Source organism: Siphateles boraxobius, unplaced genomic scaffold (assembly GCF_051911475.1).
Source record: "Siphateles boraxobius isolate OS27281-9 unplaced genomic scaffold, OSU_SipBor_1 9, whole genome shotgun sequence".
NCBI classification, from domain to species: domain Eukaryota; kingdom Metazoa; phylum Chordata; class Actinopteri; order Cypriniformes; family Leuciscidae; genus Siphateles; species Siphateles boraxobius.
In genome coordinates, this window is record NW_027509219.1 from 25,907,232 (window position 1) to 25,934,865 (window position 27,634).

The 27,634-nt window shown below is 38.2% G+C and overlaps 1 protein-coding gene across 7 annotated transcripts in view; it reads left to right on the forward strand.

Annotated features, from left to right (window-relative positions):
* The window catches only part of sema6bb (sema domain, transmembrane domain (TM), and cytoplasmic domain, (semaphorin) 6Bb), a 150,518-nt gene that overhangs the window by 73,209 nt on the left and 49,675 nt on the right, over positions 1-27,634 (forward strand). For 6 of the 7 annotated variants that reach the window (XM_077224157.1, XM_077224154.1, XM_077224155.1 and 3 more), the window contains 4 exons: positions 15,643-15,766; positions 17,053-17,167; positions 21,247-21,307; positions 21,395-21,457. In XM_077224157.1, the coding sequence (XP_077080272.1) occupies positions 15,661-15,766; positions 17,053-17,167; positions 21,247-21,307; positions 21,395-21,457 (345 nt within the window). In that variant the 5' untranslated portion in view covers positions 15,643-15,660. Of the gene's footprint in view, positions 1-10,535; positions 10,638-15,642; positions 15,767-17,052; positions 17,168-21,246; positions 21,308-21,394; positions 21,458-27,634 lie in introns of all 7 variants that reach the window. The other variant, XM_077224156.1, reaches the window with a different exon arrangement.

Below are 27,634 nucleotides of genomic sequence, written 5' to 3' on the forward strand. Positions count from 1 at the left end.
ATCAAATAATACTTTATATATTTAAACACCAAACAATAATAATATTTACAACAAAAACATACCTTAATTGTAACTTAAGCCGGGTGCACACTGTGCGATTTTGGCCACGATTTGTCCGTCTGAGACAAATTTTGCAAATCCTAAAAGAATCCTCTGATCCTAGGCTAAAATCCTGAAGTCTTTGATAGTTAGTTTGACATGTTCACCGACAGCTCATTAATGACCGTTGCGATCAAATTTGACCTAAGACGAAATTCTGGCAGTGTCAGAAGATTTGACTCTCAGTCCTGCAGTGTGACTTCTCTTACGACGACCGTCAAATTGTCTTCGTTTTTCGAGACAAGCCGTGACCAAAATTAACGTTAGAGATTTCTTTGTAGCCACTATTTCAAATCTGTGTGTAATGCAGCTCACATCAAACGTGTCATTGATTGATGAAGTAAAACTCCAGACAAGTTTTCTTGCGTGCGTCCGTTGACTGTCGTACAGTCTGACATTAATGACAACTGAGATCTTACAGTGTGACATGGATTACAGGGATGATCATGTTCGTACATTCTGACAAGCAACAATCGCAAAGGACAATTAAAAATCGCACAGTATGCACCCGGCTTAACATAACAGCTACAATCAGCTAGCCTACTTAAAGCACAATATAACAAACTACTCCAAACAAAACAAAAAGATAAACTGAGTGAAATAAGGGTGGGGGTTGCGTTAATTATTGTTAATAATCGTTAATTTCTGCTTGTTTATTTAGCTACTCATTTATTTAATAATTTACTTGATTTTATCAAATTGATTTTTTTGCACTATATTGGAACTATTTACATTTTTAATATGAAGAAAAAAAAGTCTGAAACCCCATTCATTTATTCACTAGCCTACAGAAAGTGAGAGTAAAAATATCCGACGCTGCATAAGATGAATCTACTTTAACGTGCTGATAACGGTAGGATATAGCCTAACTATCTTATTTTATTTTCTTAATTTTTCTCTTGTGGCCCATAAGTATATGAACAAAATAGAAGAGAAGTATTTCATTTTAAACAAGTTGTTTTTGAAATGAGGAGTAAGCTAATCTAACTAATCTTAAATTTTCTTTGCAGCTCGTCGGTTATGGGGTGATGCACTGTATAGCTAATTATTGCGGGGAAATTGAATTGTAGCTAATAGCCTATTCATTTAATAATAAAAGTAATAATAATAATGTATCAGGTCAGCTGATTCTGATCATCTTCCGATCATCGTCTATCGTCTACCCTCCACCTGCGGGCCTGTCCGCTATGCCACTGGTACCCCTTTTCCACCAAGACAGTTTGAGTGCCGGTTCAGAGCCAGAGCCTAGTTTCAAATCAGTTCTTTGTCTTTCGACACCCAAAGCACCAGCTCTTAACCAGGAAAAGTGGTTCCTAAGTAGCACCAAAACATTGCTGGTCTAGAAGTAAGAACCGCTTGCATCAAGGGCTGGGGGCGGGGTTACCGTGACCAACAAAAACTTGTGACCGCCATTTTAAATAGCAGCTAATCAAGGTAATAGAAGCTTGATTGTAATCTTGGTCTATGCAAGTTACGGCGAGCTGCACGAACGTGTTGGATTCTCCGTGTTTGGATGTTGATGTAGGTTCACAAAGCCATGATCCTCAACAGTAATGCAATGACCGCCATTGTTGATGGAAGGCTTGTTCTAGATGCATCGGAGCGGTGCAGACCGATCGGAGTGCTGCGGGAGTGTTTGGAGAGCATACGACTCCTTGTGCTTTCGGATCGCTCTCGCAGTGCTTTTTTTGTCATGTACCGATCGGTCTGCGACAAGCCGTTGCATCTCGAAAAAGCCTGATATGTTTGTCGGTGCCGCGCTAGCATTGCTGGGCAACATGAGATGTACACAGTGATGTAAGATCTGGCTCTGTGGTGGCTGTCTGGCCTGTGGAAAAGCTAACCGGTTCTTAGAAGGATCATCAGTCAAACAAACTCCGAACTGGCAAAAGCTCTGGCTCTGTACTAGCACCAGGTTCATGCTGGTGGAAAAGTGGTATTTGGGCTATACCCCCGTCACATACGGGTAGGAAGTAACCTAATGTAGCTTTACCAGCCTTACAAGTGCTTTCTAAGGAAGTCTGCTTTTTCCAACCCACCTCCCCTTCCCTTCCATACCTCTCGAAGAGCATATCATGTTGGACACGCTTGGCTTGACACATAAAGATGTTATGTTTCCCTTCAGTGACCTCACACATTTCAAGGCTATTGACAACATTTTTCCACAATATTCTTAAGCAAGACCACAAAAGAGTCAGTCGGGGGGAATGCAAGCTGTGACACTCCGAGGTAAAAGGGTTATTGATTGTAAACCACTCTCGTACAAGTAGAGCATGTGAACTAAAGCAGGCCCGCGTTACGCAGTGTTCGACGTGGACGCTCAAGGCCGACGCATGAATGATGCAGAAACAAAACAGTCTCTGGTTTTCAGATGCTGTCTGGGGTTTGATGGGTGTGTGGAGTAGTTCAGCTGGGAGGAAGTTAACACTAGGTATTGTGAACCAAAAGAAAAGGTCAGCAGGGTCAAGGCTACATCTCTCTCTATCTTAAACGGCACCTGATTGCTGTATTTATTTGTGCGGGTGCTGCATTTCAAGCCTCCATACGAGCACACACACACATCCGTGTCGTCGGCTATAGGACTGTTTAATGGGCTCTATGCTTTCACTCTTTCAACATAATGGTTTCACACTCTGTTAATCCCTCTCTTCTTTTTTTCTTTGCCTATTCTCTCCTTCTTTGTCCTTCTGCACTTTATATTTTCACGAATACAGGAAGCTTTCACCCTATTTACTTGCCACCCTGTGATGTTTTCGTCTTGCCATCACTTCTGTCTTTCTCCGTCCCATCTACCCTCTTTTTCTTCTGCTTTTTGTCTGAGTGTTATTTTTCTCTCTCTGAATGGCTTTGGTTACTCCATCAGTCTCTGCCTCTGTTATGACTAAATCTGTCCCTCGTTTCTCATCTCCTTAGCAACGGACTCAGTAAACATCAAATCTTATTTCATCCATCTTTCCTTCTTTTCATTTGCAGCCCCCCACCCCCCGGTGAATCTGATTCAAAAGAAAGGCCGGTACGGATGAATCCAAAACAACTCACAAACGTGTGTTCTCAAAGTGCTTATACGCATGAGAACACATGCACATACACCCTTTACATTTGATATGCTTTCAGGATGCTGCACGCACACCCTCCGCAGAAATCCCTCTCTACAGTGTGTCCATAAACAGAGTGCCGCACAGACAGGCTGTCTGAGGTCTGATAAGGAGCCGTGAGAGAGGACACTGATGGGGGAGAGAAAGAGAGGAGGAAGTTTTTCCATGTTCAGCTAAAATGACAATGTGCAGCCTCCACCCTGTCATAAATAAGCCACATTGAGATGGCAGAGAGAAAGACACAGTGATGTACAGTAGAGGCGTTTGCAACGAATGCATACTCTGCGGAAAGACCAGCATGATTTTCCATGTTGCTACAGCCTGACTTTTTGCTGGTTCACCTAGTTAAAGGGTTAGTTCACCTGTTAATAAAAATGTAAACACCAGAATAAAAATATTCATGACTCTGAAGCTGAAAATACAGAATTATTTTAGACTAACATGCTTTCACTCTGACTAGATATATTTATAATAATGTAGGCCACTTTTTACTGGTAACATAAGACATTTGGCATTATCAGGACCAGCAAATATTCCCCCATTGCATTATTATACATTATATTCAACATTATATATAGTAGTTTAAAGTAGTACTGATGCTAAAACTCCGTAAACTTGAATTTTTTCCTCACACAGAAATTTTTATTTTGGGTGAACTACACTATACATATTGTCACTATCCACAATACATATTGTTGCATTTTTGTATTGCGATATATTGTAACACAATATATTGTTACACCCCTAATTTTTGCTAATTTTTTATTTAGACAAACACTAGAATTAACTATACTGTCCAGAATCCCTATTTTTGACTTAAATACAGGGCTCTAGAGTGCGACCAACATTTGTAAGGGTGCGACTAAAATTTTTCCTAAGTCGCACCGGTGCACCTAACGTCCTCGCATCTGCTGCCACTCCATGAACGAAGCGTTTGTTCTCCTTTGACGGAACTCACACTCATGGTTGGATCATATCTTGGATATAAACCAATCAGAGACAGAGATGGGGCGGGTCTTTGCCTCTGATTAGCTGTGGTCCAGATATTCCTGTAGGCCTACAATGCTCCGTGCTGTGTGATTGAAATTGTGAGCACCAGAGAATCAGTTACGGCAATCAGCATCAGCAAAATAAACGCAAGACAACAAACAACGAACAATGAAAAGAAATAGACCCATAGAGAGTTTTTTATTTAAGAAAAGTAGGCATGTTCCCCCCAACACTCTCCCCGGTTAATGCTCGCCAACAGCCCGGACATGGAGCTACTTCAGCCACCAGTCTCCCCAGTCCCTGGTAAGATGCCAAGTCCTGGACCTTCGTCGGAGATGGCATCCGACTCAGAGACGGAGGTAGAGCCTACCAAGCCGCGATAAGTGTGTAACTAAAGTGGCCCCTCTCCTGGCTTCATTTCAGCGGTAGGCAGCAGCTATCAGGTCCTCAGAACAATCAGAGATGATAATAAAATTTGATGTCGCCTATAACATCGCAAAAGAAGAGTTGCCATTTACTAACTTTAGATTGGAAATTATTCTGATGACGAAAAATGGATTAGACGTGAACCCGACGTACAGTAATGACATTGCATGTGCCCAATTTATTGGGGTAATAGCTGACACATTAAAAAAAAGACGACTGTTGCCATCGGGAATTCCACATTCATGTCATTTATGATCGGCGGTTCAGGGAAGCACTTTTAAACAGTAGCACTTTCTACTTTGGAATGTTTTACTTTGCTTAAAATGTTTTAGGTTGTAATATAATGTAAGGTTTTATCTGTTCCTCACAGAAATACATAAAGGAATTAAAAGCATTATACAAGAAATATAGTTCACAAATCACATGGACCCCTTTTATCATGCTTTTTTTATCCTTTTTAAAATCTAGAATGCATCAGTCTCTCTTCATTGTAGTTGCATGCACTAGTGTATTTAGTTTTTTCTCCTGGGAAAAAGAGAATCACACAGGTTTGGAAACAAAATGAGGGTGAGGGAATGACAGGATTTTCATTTTAAACTTCAAGAAGCCTGCTGGAAAGCATCAGCATTGCAAAGCAGGGACCAACATCCAAGCACAACTTAAGCTGGTCTTGTCAGCATTGCATGGATGAAAATTGAAGAGAAAACCAACCCGACATGTGAGGAAATGAGACAAGAAGAAAGAAAGTAAGAGAATGAGATGTATAGTTGGACTGTTTGGTAATGCTCAGGTCTGATTCCCAACTCTGGCTGGCAAGCATAATAATCAGTCCTCTCTCTCTCTCTCTCTCTCTCTCTCTCTCTCTCTCTCTCTCTCTCTCTCTCTCTCTCTCTCTCTCTCTCTCTCTCTCTCTCTCCCTCTCCCTCTCCCTCTCCCTCTCCCTCTCCCTCTCTCTCTCCCTCTCCCTCTCCCTCTCCCTCTCCCTCTCCCTCTCCCTCTCCCTCTCCCTCTCCCTCTCCCTCTCCCTCTCCCTCTCCCTCTCCCTCTCCCTCTCCCTCTCCCTCTCCCTCTCCCCTCAGCCCCGTGCTTGGAGCACAGCCTGCAACATGCAGATAGCCGCAACGTGTGCATGTGTGTGCGGCCACCTTGTATACTCAACAATTAGCAGGCTCAGAATGGGTTTGATTGGCATGCATTGTGAATGTTTTCCTTGCTATGCCATGTATCATTGTGCACTGATGGAGAACTGACATAAATTCTTCCTGAAAACGAGAGAGCCCCCCCTCCCACGTACCTATGCACACGCGCACACATACCTGTACGACTCTTTGGATTGGGTCGGAAATTTATCTCACTAAAGTGGATGAGCAGGTGGCTCATTTTGTGGAAAGAATTTGGGCAATGGGGGAGACTGGAGGGAAGGAGGAGATTGAGGTGGGGGGAAGGAGGGGGTACTGACAAACAAGCCGCGAGGGAAAGAAAGAGAGAGAGAGAGCGAGAGAGAGAAAGAGCAGATGGACGCATGATGAACTGAATAAATATGTGTCCACAGATCGGTGTGTTGGCTGTAAAGACTGCCTGAAGCACTGTTAGTACTAAGGAACTGAGATATGTGCGCTTTCATACTCATCAATATGCTGCATCTGGAATTTAAACAAGCTCTTCACACACTAACTCACTCACTGATTGCTGCTTTATGAGTGAGTCTGTCTGAGAAACCTCCATGTCATATTTCACCCCCAAATTAGAAGAAAAAAAAAAATAGGTTTTGCACTTAAAGATAATGAAGCCAGTTTTAAGACCCAATACAATGTTTTTGATTTGTGAGTTTGTCCATGACATTTAAGCACATTTTCTTCAAATTCTTATTGCTTTAATACACAAGTAACAAAAATCTTTGTGTCTAGACACACTGTCTGCATCCAGAATACTTTCAGATTATGTACTGAATATGATGGAGAGCTTCTTGACCTATTGACTTTCTTGGTACTCGTATATCACTCGAAGGGTTTCTCAGCTCATTCCATTCCACCATTTTTACTTTTCAGTTTTCGAATCTGGCAGATCCTCAGCTACCGTTGCATTATGGAATAGCTAATTATACACTACATAATTGCAGTAGAACATCCGGACATTGTTCACCCAGTGTTTCATGAAAACTGCGCATACAGACATCAGTTCATTTTGATGTATTGATTTTCACCTGCTAGGAAAGTATGCATACTTCTTTAAAAACCTGAATTAAATTCATTACAACAAATTCTACTACAATGTATACAATTCAAATAATGTCATAATTTTTTGCACAGTATTGAGTGATTTTTTTGCATTACAGTAGCTACTGACTTACGAAAAGAGTGGGTAAAATGTGTGTAATTGTCAATAGTGAATTAATTTTATTTATCTAAAATATGATCTCTTTTTCCATTTTATTTTGAGGTGAAATATGACCCAGACGTTTCCTGGCAGTTTTAGTGAGGTTTCTCTTCAACTACTAGAGCAATGTATGTATCAATGTAGTAAAGTTAACGAGAGGCAACAAACTGAAACTTAATTCCCAAAGGAGTGTTATTTATAAGATGCTCTGCTGAACCATATGCTATGAAGGGAGGTGTTTATTGTTTTTCTATGTATTTCTATTCTTATGAGCTCCGTAGTTCCGCTCTACTGCAGTGTGCATCATCCCTAAAGACGTTAATTTTGCATGACGAGCGTGACACACATACACACATACTCATGCACACATCTGCCTATCTCTCCTTCTCCGTTCCCATTCCTCCAAGTAATCTTCCCGCCTCTCTTTCATCCCTGATTCTCCTCCTTTTTCGACTCCTTCAAAATAATTATAATAAGTAAAAAAAAAAAATAAAAGCCTGGCAGCTTGTGATGAGCACAGTTGAGATATTAAGATTCTGCAGGGTGTTTTTGTTAGGTAATACACAGCCTTGTGGGAGTCTCAAAAGCTTGTCAACCCGGGAAACCTTTGTGATCCTTGCAAGTCTTTTTAGTCATTAGCCTGAACTTTTTCATTTTATTTATGACTGTGCAGTGGATTATCGCCTCCCTGTTTTTGCTTCGCTCGTTTTTACGGCTGTGTGTATGATGGATGGGGTAGCTTTAATCTTTCAGCAGTCTTTTTTCCTTCTTTTAACGACGTAGAGTTGTTTCCATTTCGTCCGTTACTTGATTTACAGCACATGAAGCCTTTAGCCGGGTGAGGGGGTCAACCTCGCCACAGTCTGCTCTACTGCCTTTGATTTGTTTATGATGATGTTTGCCCATTAAAAGCTCTATTTGAAAGTCTTGTAGTACTGTCCTTGAGATGAGTTAAAACACAGGACTTAAAACACAGGACCCGTCGACTCCCTATATTCAGTATCTAGACTGAAATGTTCTTTAATAGAGTCACAATCCTTTGTAAGATATGTAAGAACACATACAATAGTTAGTCCACGGTTTCAGATCTTTCATCTATCATCAATTTATATAGCAATTTCAGTGTTTTATTTTAAAGTTTAGGGTCAGTAAGATTTCTTTTTTTAACGAATTAATAGCGTACTTTATTCAGCAAGGCTGCATTGAATTGATCAAAAGTGACAGTAAAGACATTTATAATGTTACAAAAGTCTTTTTAACTTTATTTTTTCAGGATTCTTTAAATAATTGAATCATGCTTTCCACAAACATATTAAGACATTGATTACAAATTTGATAATAATGAGAAATGTTTGAGCACCAAGCTAGCATATTAGAATTAGATTTCTAAAGAATCAAATTAAAAGAAAATGCAAGGAATATAGTTCACAAGTCATATGGACCACTTTTATCATCCTTTTTTTAAATCTAGAATGCATCAGTCTCTCTTCATTGTAGTTAAGGTTAAGGTATACTTTATTGTCCCAGAGGGAAATTTGTCTTGGGCTCAAAAATACAGCCACGTACGGCAATCACATAAATCAATAACTCAACACAAAAACACCATAACACATAAATTAGAAAGAGAGAAGAAAAAAATGAAAATTCAACTTTGGTATGAAAAATTATATTTTAAAATATATTAAAATTTAAAAGTTATTTTAAATTTCATTATGTTTTTTAATAAATAAATGCAGCTTTGTTGAGCAGGAGAGACTTCTTTCAAAAACATTAAAAAATTGGACTTTCGCATGATACACCCCATAAAACTAAAGATAAGTAGTGTAGTATGATACTGTTGGGGTATCGAGAACTATCCTGGGGTCAACCACAACTGTATGCTGTATTTTGCATCACATGTTAGTACTGATTAACCAACAGTCCGTATAAGTGAATAGAGCTCAGATGAAACCTGTGGTTTTAATGGTGAAAGACGATTCCACCGTCTTGGAATGCTGCCTGACCTAGAGAAAAGCCAGTTTCCTCTGCTGTTAGCTTACGCACAGTTTGTTCATTTAGCTCTCATATTTCCGCCAAAGCTGTTAAGCAGCATCTGTCTATGGTTCTCCCCTTTTCCTGATGTTTGTGTGTGTGTGCAACAGTAAAGCAACAGCCTGATTCATCCCTTTTTTGTAGAATGCTGTATTTGTCTGGGTGTTTTTCGTGTCTGCAGCGAGTGAAAAATAGATCAGGGTGTCTCTGCATGAGAAGGTGGTGCTCTGCTGGTTCAACCTGACGCCACACTTCATCAATTCAGAATCAGGATTACTGCTCCATGGTAAAATCCATGTGGAGCTGGAGCATCTCTCTTCCCTGTCAGGACTTATGGAATGATGCCGTGCATCTTTATAATGTGAGACTAGCTCTTTGACGTGCATAGACCATTAAGTAGATCTTTAATTTCATGTTTCTTCCTCCATGCAAACAAATCAGTGCTGGAGTCACCGGGCTGCTTTAAACTGCCCTGATAAATGGCTTCGGGGCTTTAACTATGTCTGGAAAACAACCTATTAGAACGGTTGTGGCAGAATGGGAGAGTGAATTAGACTTCATGCTATCCAGAAACAGAGGGTAGTAAATAATAAATGGCAGTCCAGACCAAGGCTGCTGGGCTCTGATATGGTTTTGGTTGGCTTGGCCCATTCCCCCAGGGGTCAGAGACAGATGTTGGCAGTCTCGGGTCACTAGGGCAGGATTTTAGGGTATATTCAGGAAAGGAATCAGCCTCATCTTGGCTCTGGGTTCTTCCGGTTTCACTGCTTTGAAAAAGCATTCCAGACATGTTTTTGGCCTCTTTCTGCATATTCAGCTTTCATCTTCCGGTACTACTTCCAGTTTACTTTTTCCCACCTTCTGTTATTTTTTTCTCTCTCTTGTACTTTGCTACATTCTACTTAAAGGGATAGTTCACCCATAAATGAAAATGATCATCATTTACTCAACATCATGTTGTTCAAAACCTGTATAACTGTTCTGCGAAACACAAAATAAGATTTTAAGGAGTGTTTCAACTGTTTTTGTTCAAAAAATCAAAATTTGTAGGGCTCAAAACAACATTGGACCAAAAGCAACATTGGACCGCATTGACTTTCATTATGTGGACGACAAACCCCAGACACGTTTCAAAATTACTTCAATTACTTGTTCTGCTGAAGAAAGTAATTCATACAAGTTTGGAACAACATGCGGATAATTAAATGATGACAGAATTTAGATATTTTTTAAATCATTTTTATTTTAAGTACTTTGAATTTCCATTTTAAATTAAATGTGCTATATAAATAAACCTGCTTTGGCTTGACTCCATTTGGAAGTTGACATCATAAATAATTTGTGATAAACTGGCAGCAAAATGATAGCAAAATGGCTGATTATTATAGAATTTTTTTATTGAGATCTCAAAAATGTATGTTGACTTTGGTGGATCAACATAGTTTGCAACTTTGCATCCTGGAGCCTTTAAGGCAAATCTGACAACATGAGGTCACAGAGGTTCATGTTGTTTCACAGTTTCATGAGAGGTCAAGGCCAAGCCATGAAGCAGTCTCCCATAACAAATGTTCTGTTGCTGTTGCTTGGAACATGAAAATACGCTCTCTGTAGAGGCCTTATGTAAGTGAATCGATTCATTATAGATTATGATCTGCTGTATCTGTTTAAATGTATCAAGACATTCTTTACCTTCAAATTCACAAATTAGAAGCAATTGTCAGATAGTGGTTTCATTTCTGTTCTCTCTGATCGTTTGGGTCTGATAATGTATGCGTTAATTCATCCCTTTATTACTGATCACTTTTCTCATTAATGCCATTCTCTACACTCATTATCAGTATTTTATCTGGGACACACATAAATGAAGTTTGCTCTGAAATCCTTAGATGATTTATCGTGTTCAAATCCCTCAGGGGTCCCTAATGAAATCAGTTCCTTTCTTCTTTTACCCAGAATACATATCATCAGAACATTATGCCTTCTAAAGGCAGAGGATAGGGATCATAATAATCTTATTCATACAAAAAATATTTGAATTTTAACCAGGTTTAATGTCCTTGAAATTCCCAGGATGCAGCTTGACATTAGCATGGAGACCTGCTTTCTGGTAGGCAGTTATTCATTCTACTCATGATCTCCTGCTTTGAGTTGTCATGTCCACTGTTTTTTTTCGTGACCAATCATTCCTCAGACTATTGGCAGTAGATCAGAGTTCATTAAGCAGCCTACGCTACTGAGCTATTATTGATTAGCTAAGTGATTTGTTATCTTGAGTAACAGCTTCTCAATGGTCGGTCAGAGATAATGCCACCCCATCCGTGCTCATCTCACGGTATCTTAATGACCCCATTCAGATAATTACCTTCTCAAATGTTAGTAATTACATTGACATGGGAAGTTCTATAGAGGAATGTGAATCCTATTGTTGTTGGTTGAGACAAATATTAATTAAAAGTGATGTGTATATTTTTTTCAGTGTTAAAATCTTTCTAATTACTAAAAGTTAGGTTTTTTTTTGTATGCCGGTTTTCCTAAGAGAGTAAACGCTGGTGCTGTGGGTTTTTAAACATTGCTCTGTTTGATTGAGCTCTCTGAAGTGTCAAATGGCTCAGCTAATGGCATGTGTTTGGATCTGGACTACCTGCTGGCTTAACAATGACAATTTTTCCAGGTCATTTGGTTCTTGCGCAAAACATACACAATCATTCTAGTCTGATTCATAAACAAAAGACTATTTCGAGCTGGTTCTTTTTAGTGAATCAAACACATACATACAGTGTGACCTGTTTATCTCATTCCTGAACTAATGACTCTTATTAGTCCTTTCTTTTTAGTGAATAAAACACATACATTGCGACCGGATCTCATTCCCGAACTAATGACTCTTGTGAGTCAATTCTTTTTAGTGAATCAAACACCTACAGCGAAGCCAGTGCACACTGATTCCTGAATCCTGAACTAATGACTCTTATGAGTCAATTCTTTTTAGTGAATCTAACACCTACAGTGCAGCTAGTGTAGTCTGATTCCTGAACTAAAGATTCTTATGAGTCAGTTCTTTTTAGTAAGTCAAACACATACATTGCGACCAGATCTCATTGCCGAACTAATGACTCTTATGAGTCAATTCTTTTTAGTGAGTCAAACACATACAGCCCAACCAGTGTTTCACAAATCCTTAAACAAATACATTTAATCCGAAAAAAGGGTCCTTTGTCTATGTCAAAGGTGTGATGTGTGAAGTATAGTTCACACAAAAGTCATTTTTAAACCAAGCAGCTTTCTGCTGTTAAGCACTGTGAATTTGCATGACCGACTTGAACCTGTGGTAAAATGGCAAAATCAGTTTGGGGAAATCTTTCGCCTTCACATAAAATTCCTAATTGAAGGGATTGCTATTGATATTGAAATTAACTCTGCCACAAAACATTTGCCATAATTAAAAGTGGGATGGTGTAAGTTATATCCAAGCTTGTATTTACTTCACCCCCTCCGCATCGGTTTAGCTTGCTGTCCCCTGAAACTCTATAGCTCAGAGTTTTGAATTATGCTAATTAAATGCGTGAGGCCTGGCGCATACTCGTAAATGATTAATTGTAGCAAGACAATAGAATCACTGATACCAACTTATGCCAGCGTATTCTAGTTTTAGCTATCCTGTTCTGTCTGCCTTCATTCCCCAATTGGCCTCTTTTCATTTTCTCTTTTTCTTCTCCTTCATGTAAGCCTATTGTTGAGCATAATTTGCTGCATTGGGTGTTGAACTATTAGTGTGTGGGGCGGCCTTGTTCAGACTTCAATAGGAGGAATTCTAGAAATGTCCTGGAAAGATAGTTAGCCCTGATAAAACGTCACAAGTCGTTTCACTATAGAAATAGACCCACAATGGATGTAGTTGTGTGTGTACATGTACATGTGTGCGTTTTGGACAGCAAGGCCAAACTTTGACAAATGAGAGCTGGCTGTTTTGCATTGTGAAACTCAATTGGTGCTTAGCCACAGGAAAATGAGAAGGGTTTTTTTTGAATAAAGAAATTGAGGCTGTCAGATATTAATACATGTACGTGTCGTCTTAGCGCTGCGGTGGCGAAAAAGCTCAACTGACACTGATTTGTTTATGTTTGCACTGTGACTGTAACAAACAGCATTTCCACTAAAGTTTCAAAGCAAATGTTCTCAGCGTGTTAACACTCAAGGCGAGGGATAGCTGAGCACTCATTCATTCTTATATTGAGTTTCATGCTATTGAAACCACTGACCACTGTGGAAAATATATCAGAAACATATGAAACTCGACTTGTAATTTCCCAGGTTTTCCAGCCATTCTTTTGTTCAAATACAAGAGTTCATTGAACAGTACATTCATTAGGTATGAAAAGCATGCTGTGTCTTTTCATATATTCAGTTTTTTCCATTATTGGCCCTTAATGTTCTCCTCAGCATGACTTTCTGTTATGTTCAGTGAAGTTGTACAATTTTCTTGAACTCTTCAATTTTAATCTGTTTCTTCTGACTTAATCAAGTCAAAAAGATAATTATTGAAGTTTAAAGGGGCTATTTTACCCAAAAAATGAAAATTCTCATTATTTGTTCAGCCTCATGTCGTTTCAGTCAATGAATCTCTTTCTTTGATGAAACACAAAAGAAGACCCCCACCACCGCCACCACCAAACAGTGAAAGTCAATGGTTTCCAATGATGAGGTGGACATCATTTGAGACTTTTTTTGGTGTGGAAAAAACAGTGAAAACATTCTTTATAATACCCTCTCTTGTGTTTCACAGAAGGAGGAAAGGCATTGGAACAACATGAGAATTTGATGCCATTTTTCTTGGTGGACAATTGAAGCGTGTATTGACTAGATGCATGAATCTTACGTATGTTTGTTTTTTCAGCTATTAAAGTACCGTTGGTGTCTTTCAAATCAGTAAACAATACACACAATCATACATGTATCATCTGTCCATTGAAATCCCTTTTTCAGACAGTACCATTACGTTAGACTATTACAGAAAATACTATTGTGACACTTCTCTAGAGCTTCTCTGTGCCTCTCTGAAGTGCAGAGGTAATTTTCCACATAGATTGTATTGCACTTTAATTTGAGTGACATTTGTGTTTCCATCACATCTTCTCTATTTCTGCCCTCTTTTTTCAAGAGGGCAGAATATCTGAAAAAATATCATATTTTAAAGGATCCAATTTAAAAGTCCATATCTACTTGAGGTTACTTTTTCAAGTGCACACATATGCAGGCACACACAAGCTTTGTAATAGAGAAAAAAACGTAGTGACTACCTACAGTAGATACTCATACTCAGTAGATACCTACAGTAGTACTCATATGTGAGCCTTAAAATAAGTTTGTTCTGGCCAAAATCTAAGTTGAACTGATTTAAAAGATATAGGCTATGCTTTCAATGATGTAGATAAAAGCGTCTGCCAAATGCATAAATGTAAATGTGGCATCGCAATCCCAGAATGCACATTGGCAGGTGAAGAAACATTCAAGATGACTGTCACAGTGAAGTAATGTAGATTGTTTTTATTGACACTTCTCAGTGCTGAATTAAAAATTATACTGTAGTTTAATTAATTATTTGTGTCTACTGTATATTTTTATGATTATCAGATTACGGTATGTCATTGTTAGCTTAACAACATATGGTAACACCAAACTCAATAGTGTGCAACAGTCGGGTTACAGAAGTAAAAATCCCATTCATTGCCTCCACATGAGAACTGATTTTGAACTATAATTTATAGACATTTAAAAACAAAACTACTGTGAGCTACAAGGTTGTCTATCAATGTTTTTTTTTATAACCCATCAGTCAGCTTACATGAAACTTTTTTCAAAAAATCAAGTTTAACAACAGAATTCTTGGTGAAAAACTACATTACCCATGATTGACCCATTGATTCTTTTCCACCAATCTGAGAATTTTGCCAAGCAATTCATGCAAAAAGAACGCTTCAGCATTTATAGTTTTATATTTATTTGTCGTTTTTAATTAGATTGTCATTCGCAATGTTTCATGGCATTCTAGTTCTGTCCCTTTTTTTTAATTACATTTTCAAATACTTTTTTTCTTCAAATCAAAGTTAGTAATGTGGTGATTCGCCTCGTAGCTGGTTGATTTGGTTCAAGGCTTATAACTCTTTCACAACAGACTTTTTAAAAATCCCTACAGGATACTTCCTATGTAGAGCATTTCAAATCAGTCATTTCTATGTCCATTTCGGTTAAGATTCTGCCTATGTAGGCAGTAGACAGCAGGGCAGCTCTAGGTTTTTAAACAGAGCCTCTCACTCACACATGCTTTGACCCCCTCCCCATTTCTGGCTCAGTGTGAAGCCCTTTTGTTAGACGTCCAGGCAGTTCAGTCCTGGGTCCCATGTCTTTGATGACAGTTCTGTGACACACCACATCGAATGGACCATTATGGCTGACTGACACGAATTCTATTGGTGGATGACTTAATTGCTGATCTTAATCTCTGGGGTGATGATAGAGATGCTTTAGAGTCTATTAGAGTGGTAGTTTTGTTCACAAAGTGAATGTAACTAGAAATCTTGCTAGATTGCCACCTCACCTGACTCTTTTCTGCATGTTCTTTTTACAGTGCCGGAGCTCCACTACCATGACGACTGTGGCCAAACCTTTCATCCGGCTCTTCTGGCTCCTGCGGTTGGTGTGTGCGGTCTTCCCAGAGGAACCGGGACCTCTGAACTTCATCCCTACTGAAGGTAACGATGTCTCCATTTCACATGCAGTCGGTCAGGATCAGGGTTGGACCCCGTCTGCGCTGTCAGGCTCTCAGCTTTCACTTTCTTATGCAGAGCAGGCATGTGATTGATCACAGATCAATAATATTGATTCCATGCATCCCAGCTTAACTCATTCAGGTCTATCTAAGGTGAAAGATGAGAAAAGCGAGGGGGTTTGTAACGATGAAGAAAGAGAAAGAAGAAAGAGACAAGGAGCTGCTGGTAGCTCCAGGGAGGGTCTTATCACATACTGAGAGAGGAACAGACACAGGTCGAGAGAAATAAACAGGGGTGTAAAGTATTCAAGTAATTATACTTAATTTCTATGATGTGTTATTTTGGGAAATTCTGGATTTCGCCTGTGAATTTCAGCAAACAATGATAAATGTGACCGCATCTTTATGATCGAGAACTTCATGTACCCTCTTTAAAAGTCCTTAAAGATAAATTTAGCTATATATATTTTCATGTAAAGAAACAATTAACAGTTAAAGTTTTGTTGTTTTATTATTTTTCATTACAATTAAGTACTTTTTTATTTAATTTGACTTTACTCTAATATTACATTTATTTAGTTTTATTTTAACCCTGATCTTGCCTTGATGCTTTCCTTCTTCCGGATACAACTACATTAAAATATCAAACAACTGTAAAATCATATAGTTTTTTGATGAATTTAAAGTTTAAACATTTCAAGTAACAATTTAAGGTTTCAGGATAATTTCTAAAAGATAAAGGCAGCAATATATTTTCATGTAAAGAATAATGACATGCTAATAATGCCAATAATGCTAATAATGTTTGTTTGTTTATATTTTTTCAGTAATTTACATTTTTAGTTGTAGGCCTAATTTACTTTTTTTATCCCTAATCTTGCCTTGATGCTCTCCTAATTCAAGGAATACTCATTATTTCAAATATAACCAGATATTATTAATTGTTTGATTAATTTAAGTTGAAATATTTCAGGTAACAGGTTTCTGGATAAGTATAAATCTTTTTTTTACATTTTACACCTCTGGTAACAACACTACTTGACTAAGCCGAACATATGAGGACAGAGTTAATCTGTGAAAACCACTGAAGAAAAACCATAGGCAGCTGTTAACATTTTTATCTCAAGAGTGACTAGCAAGTGATCGAACGCTTCTAGCCTTTACAGATCACCTCTCCCACACCCATAAGTGCAATGAAAAGATGATACAACCCTCTGTCAACCCTTTCTCTTTATCATTCACTGTCTCTTCTACCTCGTTTTCCTTTAGTGGTAAGAAGGCATCCTGTGTTTCTCGGACGACCCCATCGCTCATCTCTCAGACAGGAGCCCTTACACATTCAGAGGATTCTGCAGGTCAACCGTACCCTTTACATCGGAGCCAGGTAGGGTGTGAAATAATGCTGATTAGCATGGGCGTACCCTGTAATTATTGTTACACCAGCTTCTGTAATTATCTGCATGGAGATGTGTGTTTAAGTAAATTATGTGACATTCAAAAACAATCTCTTTTGAGATCAAGAGTCTGAATTGCTGCTTCTTGTAGATAGCAATTAAACAGTTTTCAAAGCTATTTAAAGGGATAATTTACATTTACTTTGTATAGTTTCAAACCTGTATGGCTTTATTTCTTATGTAGAACACAAAAGAAGATATTATTTTTTTAAACTGTTGTTTTCAACCTCATTGACTTTCAATATATGGACAAAATATCTTTGTTTTTTGTGATAATGTCCATTTTTGTTGAATTTTTAATTCATATTTTAATTCATTTTATATAATCATTTTACTTTATTTAATTTTATTTAGTTTTGTTTTATATTACAATATCATAGTTGTTTGAACATTTCAAGTAATAATTTAATCATATCTATTTCAAATAGCTTGTGTAAGCCTTAGAAAAAATCATACAGGTTTGGAATGACATTGTGAACTGTCCTATTAAGAAGAATGATGTGTTTCTTGTTGTGGTGGTATTGGGTTATAACATATAAAGGAAAATATTGGATACCTGTAGTGATTTTAGGCCAGTGTGGGGCTTTAAAGAGGTCACAAGGTCAATTATGTTTTTGCTTTCTTGCATTTTTTTCCCTACCTCACAGGAGCCGGGAGTTTGGAATAGATAAACACAAATAAAACTTAATTAGGGTTGGTGCTTTAGAAAAATAAGCTGTTTTTGTGAATTTTTGCAGCATGCTTCCCAAAAATGGCTGGCACGTCCATTGGGAGAGTTCAAACATATGGTGATAGTTACCAAAATTTGTAGGGGTCCGGCGGGGGAGGCGTCGTACTCTAATAAAGTCTCTCATTCCATGTCAGGAAATGACCTGCTCGCTCGACCGTGTCAAAAATTAAACCTCAAAAATAAATATATCACAAAGCGCCATATGACTTAAGATGCCCAGACTAGAGGGTCTCATAAAAAAAGGCCAGAAGTCTTTGGCCTATAGAAACTCAACTCAGAACCGAGCAACTGTTTCGCATTCGCTTTCCAATGTGGTTCCACTGTGGCCGGTGTAATTCGATGAAATTCAAGCCCCGCTGTGTGCAGTCAGCAAACCGTATGTACCTATCAGTGTCTGAAGTAAATTGAGGTGTTTGCCGTAGCCAACAGAAAATGACCTCTGTGGAAAAGAAGATTTATTTAGCCGATGACTCAAGAGGGAGCATTCAATAACAACAGCAACATCGAGTGAAATAAAAAGGAGGCAATCCTGTATAGAGGAGAGGGAGAGAGAGTCAGTGAAGTTTCAAGTCAAGGATATAGACAGCCTGGATTGACTGAATAAAGTCTGAAACGGTGTGCTCAAGTGTGATAAGGGATGCAGACGGGTTAAATCCTGTTAGCATTAGCATAACCGCTCAAGAAAGCCTCTTCACAGTATTACCTTGCAACACCTGGTCAGGGATGAGAGGACTGAAGTATTTTTTTTAAACGTACTTGGTTTCCTTCAGAAATTTCTCGACTTCAACGCAAGCGACTGCAATCTAGCCTCAGACTTGGGGGGGGGTTCAGACCAAGCCATAAATAAATACACCTATAAGACAAATGAGGTGTTTCTTTTGTGATCTGTATACATAATTAATGTTCTGAGTAACTAGAGGAGGGCGACTAAAATTGCCAGCGGCGACCTGGTTAAGTCACATTAAATCAAGCCTCAGCCACCTCGTTGTGTTTGACCTCATCGAGAGGTCAAGTCTTTCAATTAAGCTCAGGAGTGAAACTCAACACATTCTTCCCTTGAACCTGTCACTAACGGTGCGGGACAGGTTCCGGCTGACCTCTGAGGTCATGGAAATAGCCTCTAGACTGACGTACAGCCTCTACTGGTGCAGAGAATCAAGGACTCAGCAGCCGTCCGGGCTGCCACACAGATGCTGTATGGCATGGGATGAACGGTGTGAGACCTCCCGTGTCTCCCGTAGCACTGCAATTTATGGATACACTTACTCTTTTAGCTGTCTCCTATATGTTAAACATAGTCAATCCCCCCCCCCCATGATACATCCTACATCTCTCAGGCCCCTTTCTGCCCGTCTGTATGGTCATTCATTTGTATCACTGAATGAAGGAGGGCATATTGTACCAAACACAGAGTACTGCGTAATACGTCTCTCAGCAGTCCTGCATGAACTGATAAAATATACAATGAATGCAATGTAAGTCACTTTGGATAAGTGTCTGCCAAATGATTAAATGTAATGTAGTGTAATAATACAGTAAAGGTGGCCAAATGCACTCCATCATTCAGACAATCTACCAGAAAGAGAAAGATAGATAGAGTGAGATAAAATCACATAGGGAAAGATAAAAAGAGATAGAACGTAAGAAAAGGAACTAGGTCTGTCAGGTAAAAATTACAGTTCTGATCTCTTTAAAAGTAAAAACTTGGAAAGTTCTTTATTGTTAATACATTTATTGCTAGGGTTGTGCAAAATTCGGAATTGAAGAATAGTCTCCCTTGCCATTCATAAGTGTAAATTTAAAATGTATTGGAATCCATCCATCCAAAACCTTTTCAAACCCATTAAAAAAAGTCTTTAAGCCAACAATCAAAGTTTGTCTGGACATACATTGCTAGTTTTGAATTTGAATTCCACCTCATTCCAATGGCAATTATGCACCCTGTTTGCTGCCTGATTTTCTTTTCATCTAGCATTTTTAAGTTCACATTACAATATTTAGATTGAGACCCTGTTATTTATCTCCCTTGCACACTATGCAAGTTGTTACATGATGACATTTGAAAGAAGAAGAAAAAAAAGAAGTTTGTGTACAAGATAAAGAAAGAGACAGAGAACAGAAAAGGTACAAATGCAGGGACTAAAAAATAAAGAGTTTTTACTGGCCCCTGTGTGTTCTATTCATGCCAATGGTCTGCATGTCTTGTCCAAACCATCTGTGTTTTTTGGTAACCTTGTGTAACAATAAAGCCTGTTTTTATGTTCATGTAAATGTGACAGTACTGTTGAAATCCAAACAGACCTCCAGCTTTACTTTACTGCTTGAATTATTGTGTCTGCTTAAAGTTTGTGCTCTCTAAATAAGGCAAACACTGTGTAAGTGTATGATAATTTTAACCAGGGCACTTAGGGGCCGCCCTGCACAGAGAGGGAATGGCCAAGGGGGATTCATTTTAACAAACCACACAGAGGGATTGAATAATTTATAGTCCATCTCATCAGACTCTCTTCAAGAACACACAAACACACACATACATACAGTCTACATTTTTGTTGATGTGTCCACAGAGCAGTAATGCAGATGAAAGTCTGTGAAAGATAAGATCAATACTACTGCAAGAACATGGGCTGGTCTGTGAGCTTGGCAAATTCACAGATTACAACATTTCAGAAGGAAGAGAGAGAGAGAGAGAAATTCACAGCAGCTCTTAGTCCTTGATCAATATTCAGGCACAAACCAGGATACTCTATAACACCAAACACGCCATGATTAAAAGGGATCAGATTCATAAAGACTTTAATAGACGCCACAAGGTTATAGAAAGATTATTAAAGTGGTTGCAGGAAGGGCTAAAGCACTGGATGCTGTGTTTAAGACGAGAAGCTGCATGCAACATGCATGCAGTGTGGGGGTGGGTTATGAATTATGGAGGGGAAATCAAGCATATCATAATGCAAAGAATCGTGATTATGTAGGACGGGCTGTGGTGAATCGTTTAACTGAGTGTTTGCACTGAGACGGCGGATCTGGGTGAATTTATGTAGGTATAAGAATGTAATATCAATTTGTTAAACATTTTAAGAATACACATTATGCTTCAGTGTGTGAGGTCGACGACTTTGGATTTCAGATATTTGTTCACAGTCACTGCAAAAAAATTACGTTTGATCTTAATTCTGACATTTCTGATTAAGAAAAGGATTGTTTTGAAGTGTTGTGTTACTGCTATGTGGTGGTTCACAGTCTCTCGCTCTTTCTCTCTCACTGTGCTTGTGTCAGAGATGACCTTTTTCGAGTGGAGCTGGACAACGTGGTGGGAGAAGAGATGTTTTACAGCAAGGTGAGAACAGAATGGCACACACCCATATAAACACACTTTGTGCTGGAAATGAACAGTCACTCATTACTGACGTTCCCTCATTTACAGAAGAGGACATGGGAATCCAACAAAAATGACATCAGAATCTGTAGAATGAAGGGAAAACATGAGGTAAGTGGATATTCTCTCACACATTTATTTATTTAAATTTCTATATTTGTATAAATGCGCGCACACACACACACACACACACACACACACACACACACACACACACACACACACACACACACACACACACACACACACACACACACACACACACAGACAGACAGACACACGTTGTGTTTTCATGTTTTACTGGGACTTTACATAGAGTAAAGTCCCAGTATGAATATTTACATACTCCTACTTTCTGCATTTAAACATTTTCAAAAAACATAATTTAGTATGATTTACAAGCGGTTTTCCTCATGGGGACCAAAAAATATCCCCACAAGGTCAAAGATTTCTGGTATTGCCATTCTTGTGGAGACATTTTCCCCCACAACGTAGGGTTTACAAGGATCACACACACATTTTGTTGTTGTTGTTATGTTATTTATTTATTTTTTTTATTTAAAATATTTAAATGTTAGCTTTTTATTTTAGCGTTTTTATTTATTTTACATTTTCATTATTCAGACATTATTTAATATGCTTATTGAGCTATTCATTGTAGAACCAACATTGGCCGGTCCCTGCAGTGGAGGCAAAACCTGACCTATACAAACACACACTTACATCAACAAAACACTGTTAAACAACAACAGACATTAATTCATGTTAAATGCTTGTATATGTGCGCGTCACATTATTTTTGCCCCCTGCCCACACTCTAAGGTGCCATCACAAGAGCTGCCTGTGGCAAATTTTCAAGAAATCTGTTTTTTCTGTGCTGTCTGCAAAATAGAGAGGGTGTCAAAAGCTGCCAGCGGTCCCCACAGCTGCCCACGCATGACCACTGCAGATATCTTCCTTTCACACACCCTTTCTGCTTCGTCTTCTGGAATGCTGGGTATTTTGTCTGACTTCAATGAGAGGGAAAGGGAGTTTTTATTGAAAGGTGTCTGTGTGGGAAGAGTGAAGGATGACTTAATCCCCTCCAGGCAAGAAAAGAGAGAAAAAGAGAGAAAATGACTTATTTAACACTGAAAATGACACCTGACATTCAATCTGGGTGAGAGAGCATAAGACAATAGCACAGCAGAGAGCAAGTGAGATGAGAAATACAAAGGAACAGAGAGAAAAAGCGAGCAACTCACCTGTCTGCCCCAGGGATGGATGGAAAAACAGAGAGAAAGACCAACATAGATGAGGAGTGAGAGAGTGAAGGGGAAAAAAAGAGAGAGAGTGGACAGGAAAGATGGTAAAGGATGGTTCACCTAAAAATTAACATTCTGTCATCATTTACTCACCCATGTATTGTTTAAAATATGTATGATTTACTTTCTTCCATTGAACAAACAAATGAACACTTTAAAGATATTTTTTCATGCAGTGACAGTAGTTTGTAGTGACCATGGCTGCTAAGCTTCAAAATATACCAAAAAACCAACAACGTGGAAGTAGTCCATATGACTTGTGCATTATGTTCCATTATATTGTATTATATTATATTATATTGTATTATATTATATTATATTATATTATATTATATTATATTATATTATATTATATTATATTATATTATATTATATTATATTATATTATATTATATATTTCATTATATCTGAAGCACATGATAAAATTCTCCTCTACAATGACCTGTAAACTACTGTGACTGGATCATGCAGATTCAACACGCAGTTCGCAAACAAATCAGACTGGGTTGTGAATGAATTGTTCAAACAGATTTATAAAATGAATCAGCTGGTATATTGTTACAAAACAAGCAAAAGGACGAGGATTGATTCGATTCTGAAGTTCAAGTAATTCAATGTTAGATCACAGCAGGTCTTGAATGAATAATTCACTGAAGGGGCAGATGAACAGTAAAAAACTTAAATTTAAACTCAAATTTTGGTGTGTTTGTCACACAAAGCTAACAAATTGCTTTAGAAAATAGTGCCTGAGTCATATACAGTAGTTTCTTTTTTGTAATTATTTTCTGTGTGAAGATTCTAAAAGAAAATTCTCATAGATGGTCCATATAATGACATTTGATGACATTTGGAATGAGTAAATCATGACATAATTTTCGGGTGTGAACTTCTCCTTTAAAAAGTGAGTTGGCTATAAGATAAAGGAGAGGGATTAAGGGCAAGAAAAAGAGGGACTGTTGGGAGGGGAAGAAGAGAGTGAGAGAGAATTGCCCTCTTAGAGTTATTAAGTCTCCAAACATGAGAGGTCATGCAGAGATGAACGAGACGCGACAAGCTCTTAAACAGAGCCCAAGATCTCACGCTGAGTGGACACTGATACACACACACACACACACACACACGTCTGCACAAACAAACGCTGTACACCCATACACAGCGTCCTCTAGTCCTCATGTGTGAGTCCTTGCATTTTTCACTGTGATACATTTGCCACTGGGGTAATTGGTTTTGGTAATTAAATGTTTCTGCACGGCTGATCTAAGAGGCCACACGCTGTAATTGGGAGGGAAATTCAATCTCCCCATCTCTGCCCCTTTCATCTGGATCTGCAAGAGGCCATTTTGAATCTTAGATGAATGCAGATGCAGTCTCTTCTCTCACTGCAAGTGTCAAAAGCAACTATGTTCTCTCTCTCACACATGCAGACACACACACACACACACACACACACACACACACACACACACACACACACACACACCCTTGAGCTGGTTTAAAGCATGCAGAAAATAAAATTCAATGCCAATTCTAGACACATTATGATTGACAACACTTAGACAGATTGTTTTACAGATAATGTGCTGATGCAGCTTACTGCACTTCCAATTACACACACCTGCATGGATGTGCTGAATATTAAAGAACCACTCTGAATCTGAATTGAAAATCTACAAAGAACCCAAGTGAAACACTTTAAATCTGCACAGTATATTCTCTGTATGTGTAAAATAATCACTCAGGATCCAATTTCTGAAATCCAAACTGAATCTGACTTCTGAATCTGAATATAAACTGACTTTTTATAGAAGTGAACAATTCGAAACATAATATAAATTCTGGATCTAAAAAACATCCTGAGTCCTGAGAACCACTGTTACCCCTTTTCCACCAAAAAAGAACTGGTTCGGAACTGGTGCTGGTTCAACGTTAGTTTGGAGTTGGTTCAACTTGCGAACCTTCTCAGAACCGGTTTGTTTTCCCACTGACTAGAGCGCCCAGCGAACGACGTCGTTACGTCACTGTGTACGTCACCATACAGAAACGCTAGCAAGTACATTATTTTGGGATTATCTCTAACTTGTGTACCATGAAGGCTTTAAAAACAATTGAAATAAGTAAGTCTTTTAATCTTTTCCTTTGATATGTAATAATTTCTGATTAGTTATGTACCTCTGTCTTGTGTCTTTTTTTTCTTTCCGTTTATTTGTTCTATATTTTGACTGTTTTCTTCTTTGCTTACATAATGTTTTCAATAAAAAAATAAAATTTAAAAAAAGCTAGAAACGCTTGCGCCAACTTCAAGCATAATAATTACAATGGTGGACTACATCGTGTTTCTGCAAATGTTTCTCCTGGCTTTGCGGTCATAAAATATGTTTAGGACACATCTAAACCCGCCTCCAGCCCCGCTGTAAGCATGACACGGTGGTAAAAGAACGGTTCTCTGGTTCTAGTCCAGCAAAGAGTTGGTGCCGCTTTGGAACCAGTTTTCCTGGCTGAGAACCGGTTCTTTGGCTGTCGAAACACAAAGAACCGGTTCGCGAGTAGGCACCGGCTCCGAACCGGCTCTCAAAATGCTTTGGTGGAAAAGGGGTATGTGAGAACCACATAATCTGGATTCTGAATCCAAAGGATCCAAACTGAATTCTGAATTTAAATATAGATAGACTGTAAATAGAAATGAACAGTTCTTAATGTAATCTGAATTCTGAATCTCAATTGTAAATCTAAAAGAACCACTCTGAATCTGGATTCTGATTCTGAGTCAACTGTTTTGAACCGAAAATTCATTCTTCATATAAAATTAAAGCTGCATTTGAATATTCTCAATTTAAATGAGCCACTGCTTTCAATGTTGATGTTAGCCCATGGTGTGTTCACCAACCATCAGCATCAAAGTGTGTGAGGGGGCGTGGATTAGCCCTAGAGCAAAAACACAAATACACACAATCCCTCTCTCTCACATACACAAAACTCCAATCATTTTCTCCTCATTTTTTGGCCATCTCTTTCTTTCTTTCTTTCTTTCTTTCTTTCTTTCTTTCTTTCTTTCTTTCTCAGTCAATCCTTTTTATAGCTAACATACAAATCCTACACAAACACAACACCCTACTCTGTGTTCCCTGGTAGATTTGCACTAATTTAGCCCCTGCTGTTAATGTGGTCACTGTCTGACTGAGGCTGTGGCACTGAAAAGAGAATTCTAGAATGACAATATTGCCATGGAAAAGAGGGAGATTAAGAGTGGGAAAAGAGGTCTCTGACAACTTTCTTGTGCTCTTTCCTGCAGTATTCCCTCTTCTATCATGGTTGGAGTAACATACTCAGCTGAGCATATAATGGAAACTTCTGAGAGTTGGCTTTGCTTATTGTAAATATGACCCTTTTATTATGAGGAACAGTGTCTAAAGTGGTTAAGTGGACACCCGTGAGATGAGTTATGCTCGTAGTTGATAATGATGTGCAGAATTGTGCAGTATCCATCCAGTCAGTCGACGTTCACGGTGAAAGTAATTTGCTGTAACAAAGCAAACTTAAGTCCTTAATTTCCAGCCATTATTTATGATGCTCAAAATTGAGCATTGAGCAAAAATAGAAATAAAGCAATCAACAATGTTATGTCGTTCATTGCTTGTTATACAGTTGACAGTGGATGACAAAACCAGTCACATGGATAATTTTTTTAAAATTGAGATTTATACATCACATGAAAGCTGAATAAATACTCTTTCCATTGATGTATGGTTTGTTAGGATAGGACAATATTTGGTTGAGATACAACTATTTGAAAATCTGGAATCTGCAAAAAAATGGCAACATTGATGAAATCGCCTTTAAAGTTGTCCATTTATGTTCGCGATTGTGCTGCATTCACTCACAAAAATAAATGTTTTATACATTTACGGTAGGAAATTTACAAAATATCTTCATGGAACATGATCTTTACTTAATATCCTAATGATTTTTGGCATAAAAGAAAAATTGATAATTTTGACCCATAGCATGTATTGTTGGCTATTCCCACAAATATACCCGTGCTACTTAAGACTGGTTTTGTGATCCAGGGTCACAGTTTTGTAAACTAAAATGTTTCCATTCATTGAAATAAAGATTAAATAAAACATTTAAATTAAAATAAATAAAATTGACAAAGCACATAAAATTACTAAAACTTAAACTGAACAGAAAACTGAAAGCTAATTCGAAATATTAATAAATACAATAATAGTATACAAGTAATATTAAAGTGAAACTGGCAGCTGAAAATATTTTAAAGCTTTTATCACTTATATCTCATACTGACGTCATGCTTTGGACACATTGAGGCACTGTCAGTCTGTGGATGGTTTATGATGTTATTGTGGGACTGCATTTTGAAAGAATGTGTTTAGATATAAAGATATCAGTGATCTTGGAATGTAGGGAGTACTTTGCGCAGATGTGCGGTGTTGGTGTAGATGTCATGTCTAGAGACTCAACAGAGAGGAAGAGAAAGAGGAGGAATTCACTTGTTGAGCCTCAGCTCAGCATCTGTTAGAAAAAAAATATCTGCCAGAAAGACAGCCCTTTTACTAAGGCTGTCTCACACACAAGGTTGGGTGGTAAACTTATCTAGGACCCGGTATAAATAATTTAGCACTTGACACCAACAGTGAGAATTTGCATAGATAGTCAAGGCCCTGTAAGCTGAAGAAATATGGCGTACAGGGTAGAAAGTCGAAGAGAGGAGAAGACTTTTTTCTTTTTCTTTTTTTATAAAACAGACCTGACTTGAGATAGACACAGAGAGGTTAAGACAGAGACCTTCACCTCCTTCACTGAGACAAGTTCCCAGAAATACTAAAAAACTTTCAGACCTCATTCTGCTTTTTTCCACTTTAGCAGAAAATGATCAAATGTATTACTAGGGGAGGGCAGTAATGCATTTGTTTTTTCAAATTTTTTTCAAGCTGCACATCCTTATAAACCATATTAAAGATACAGA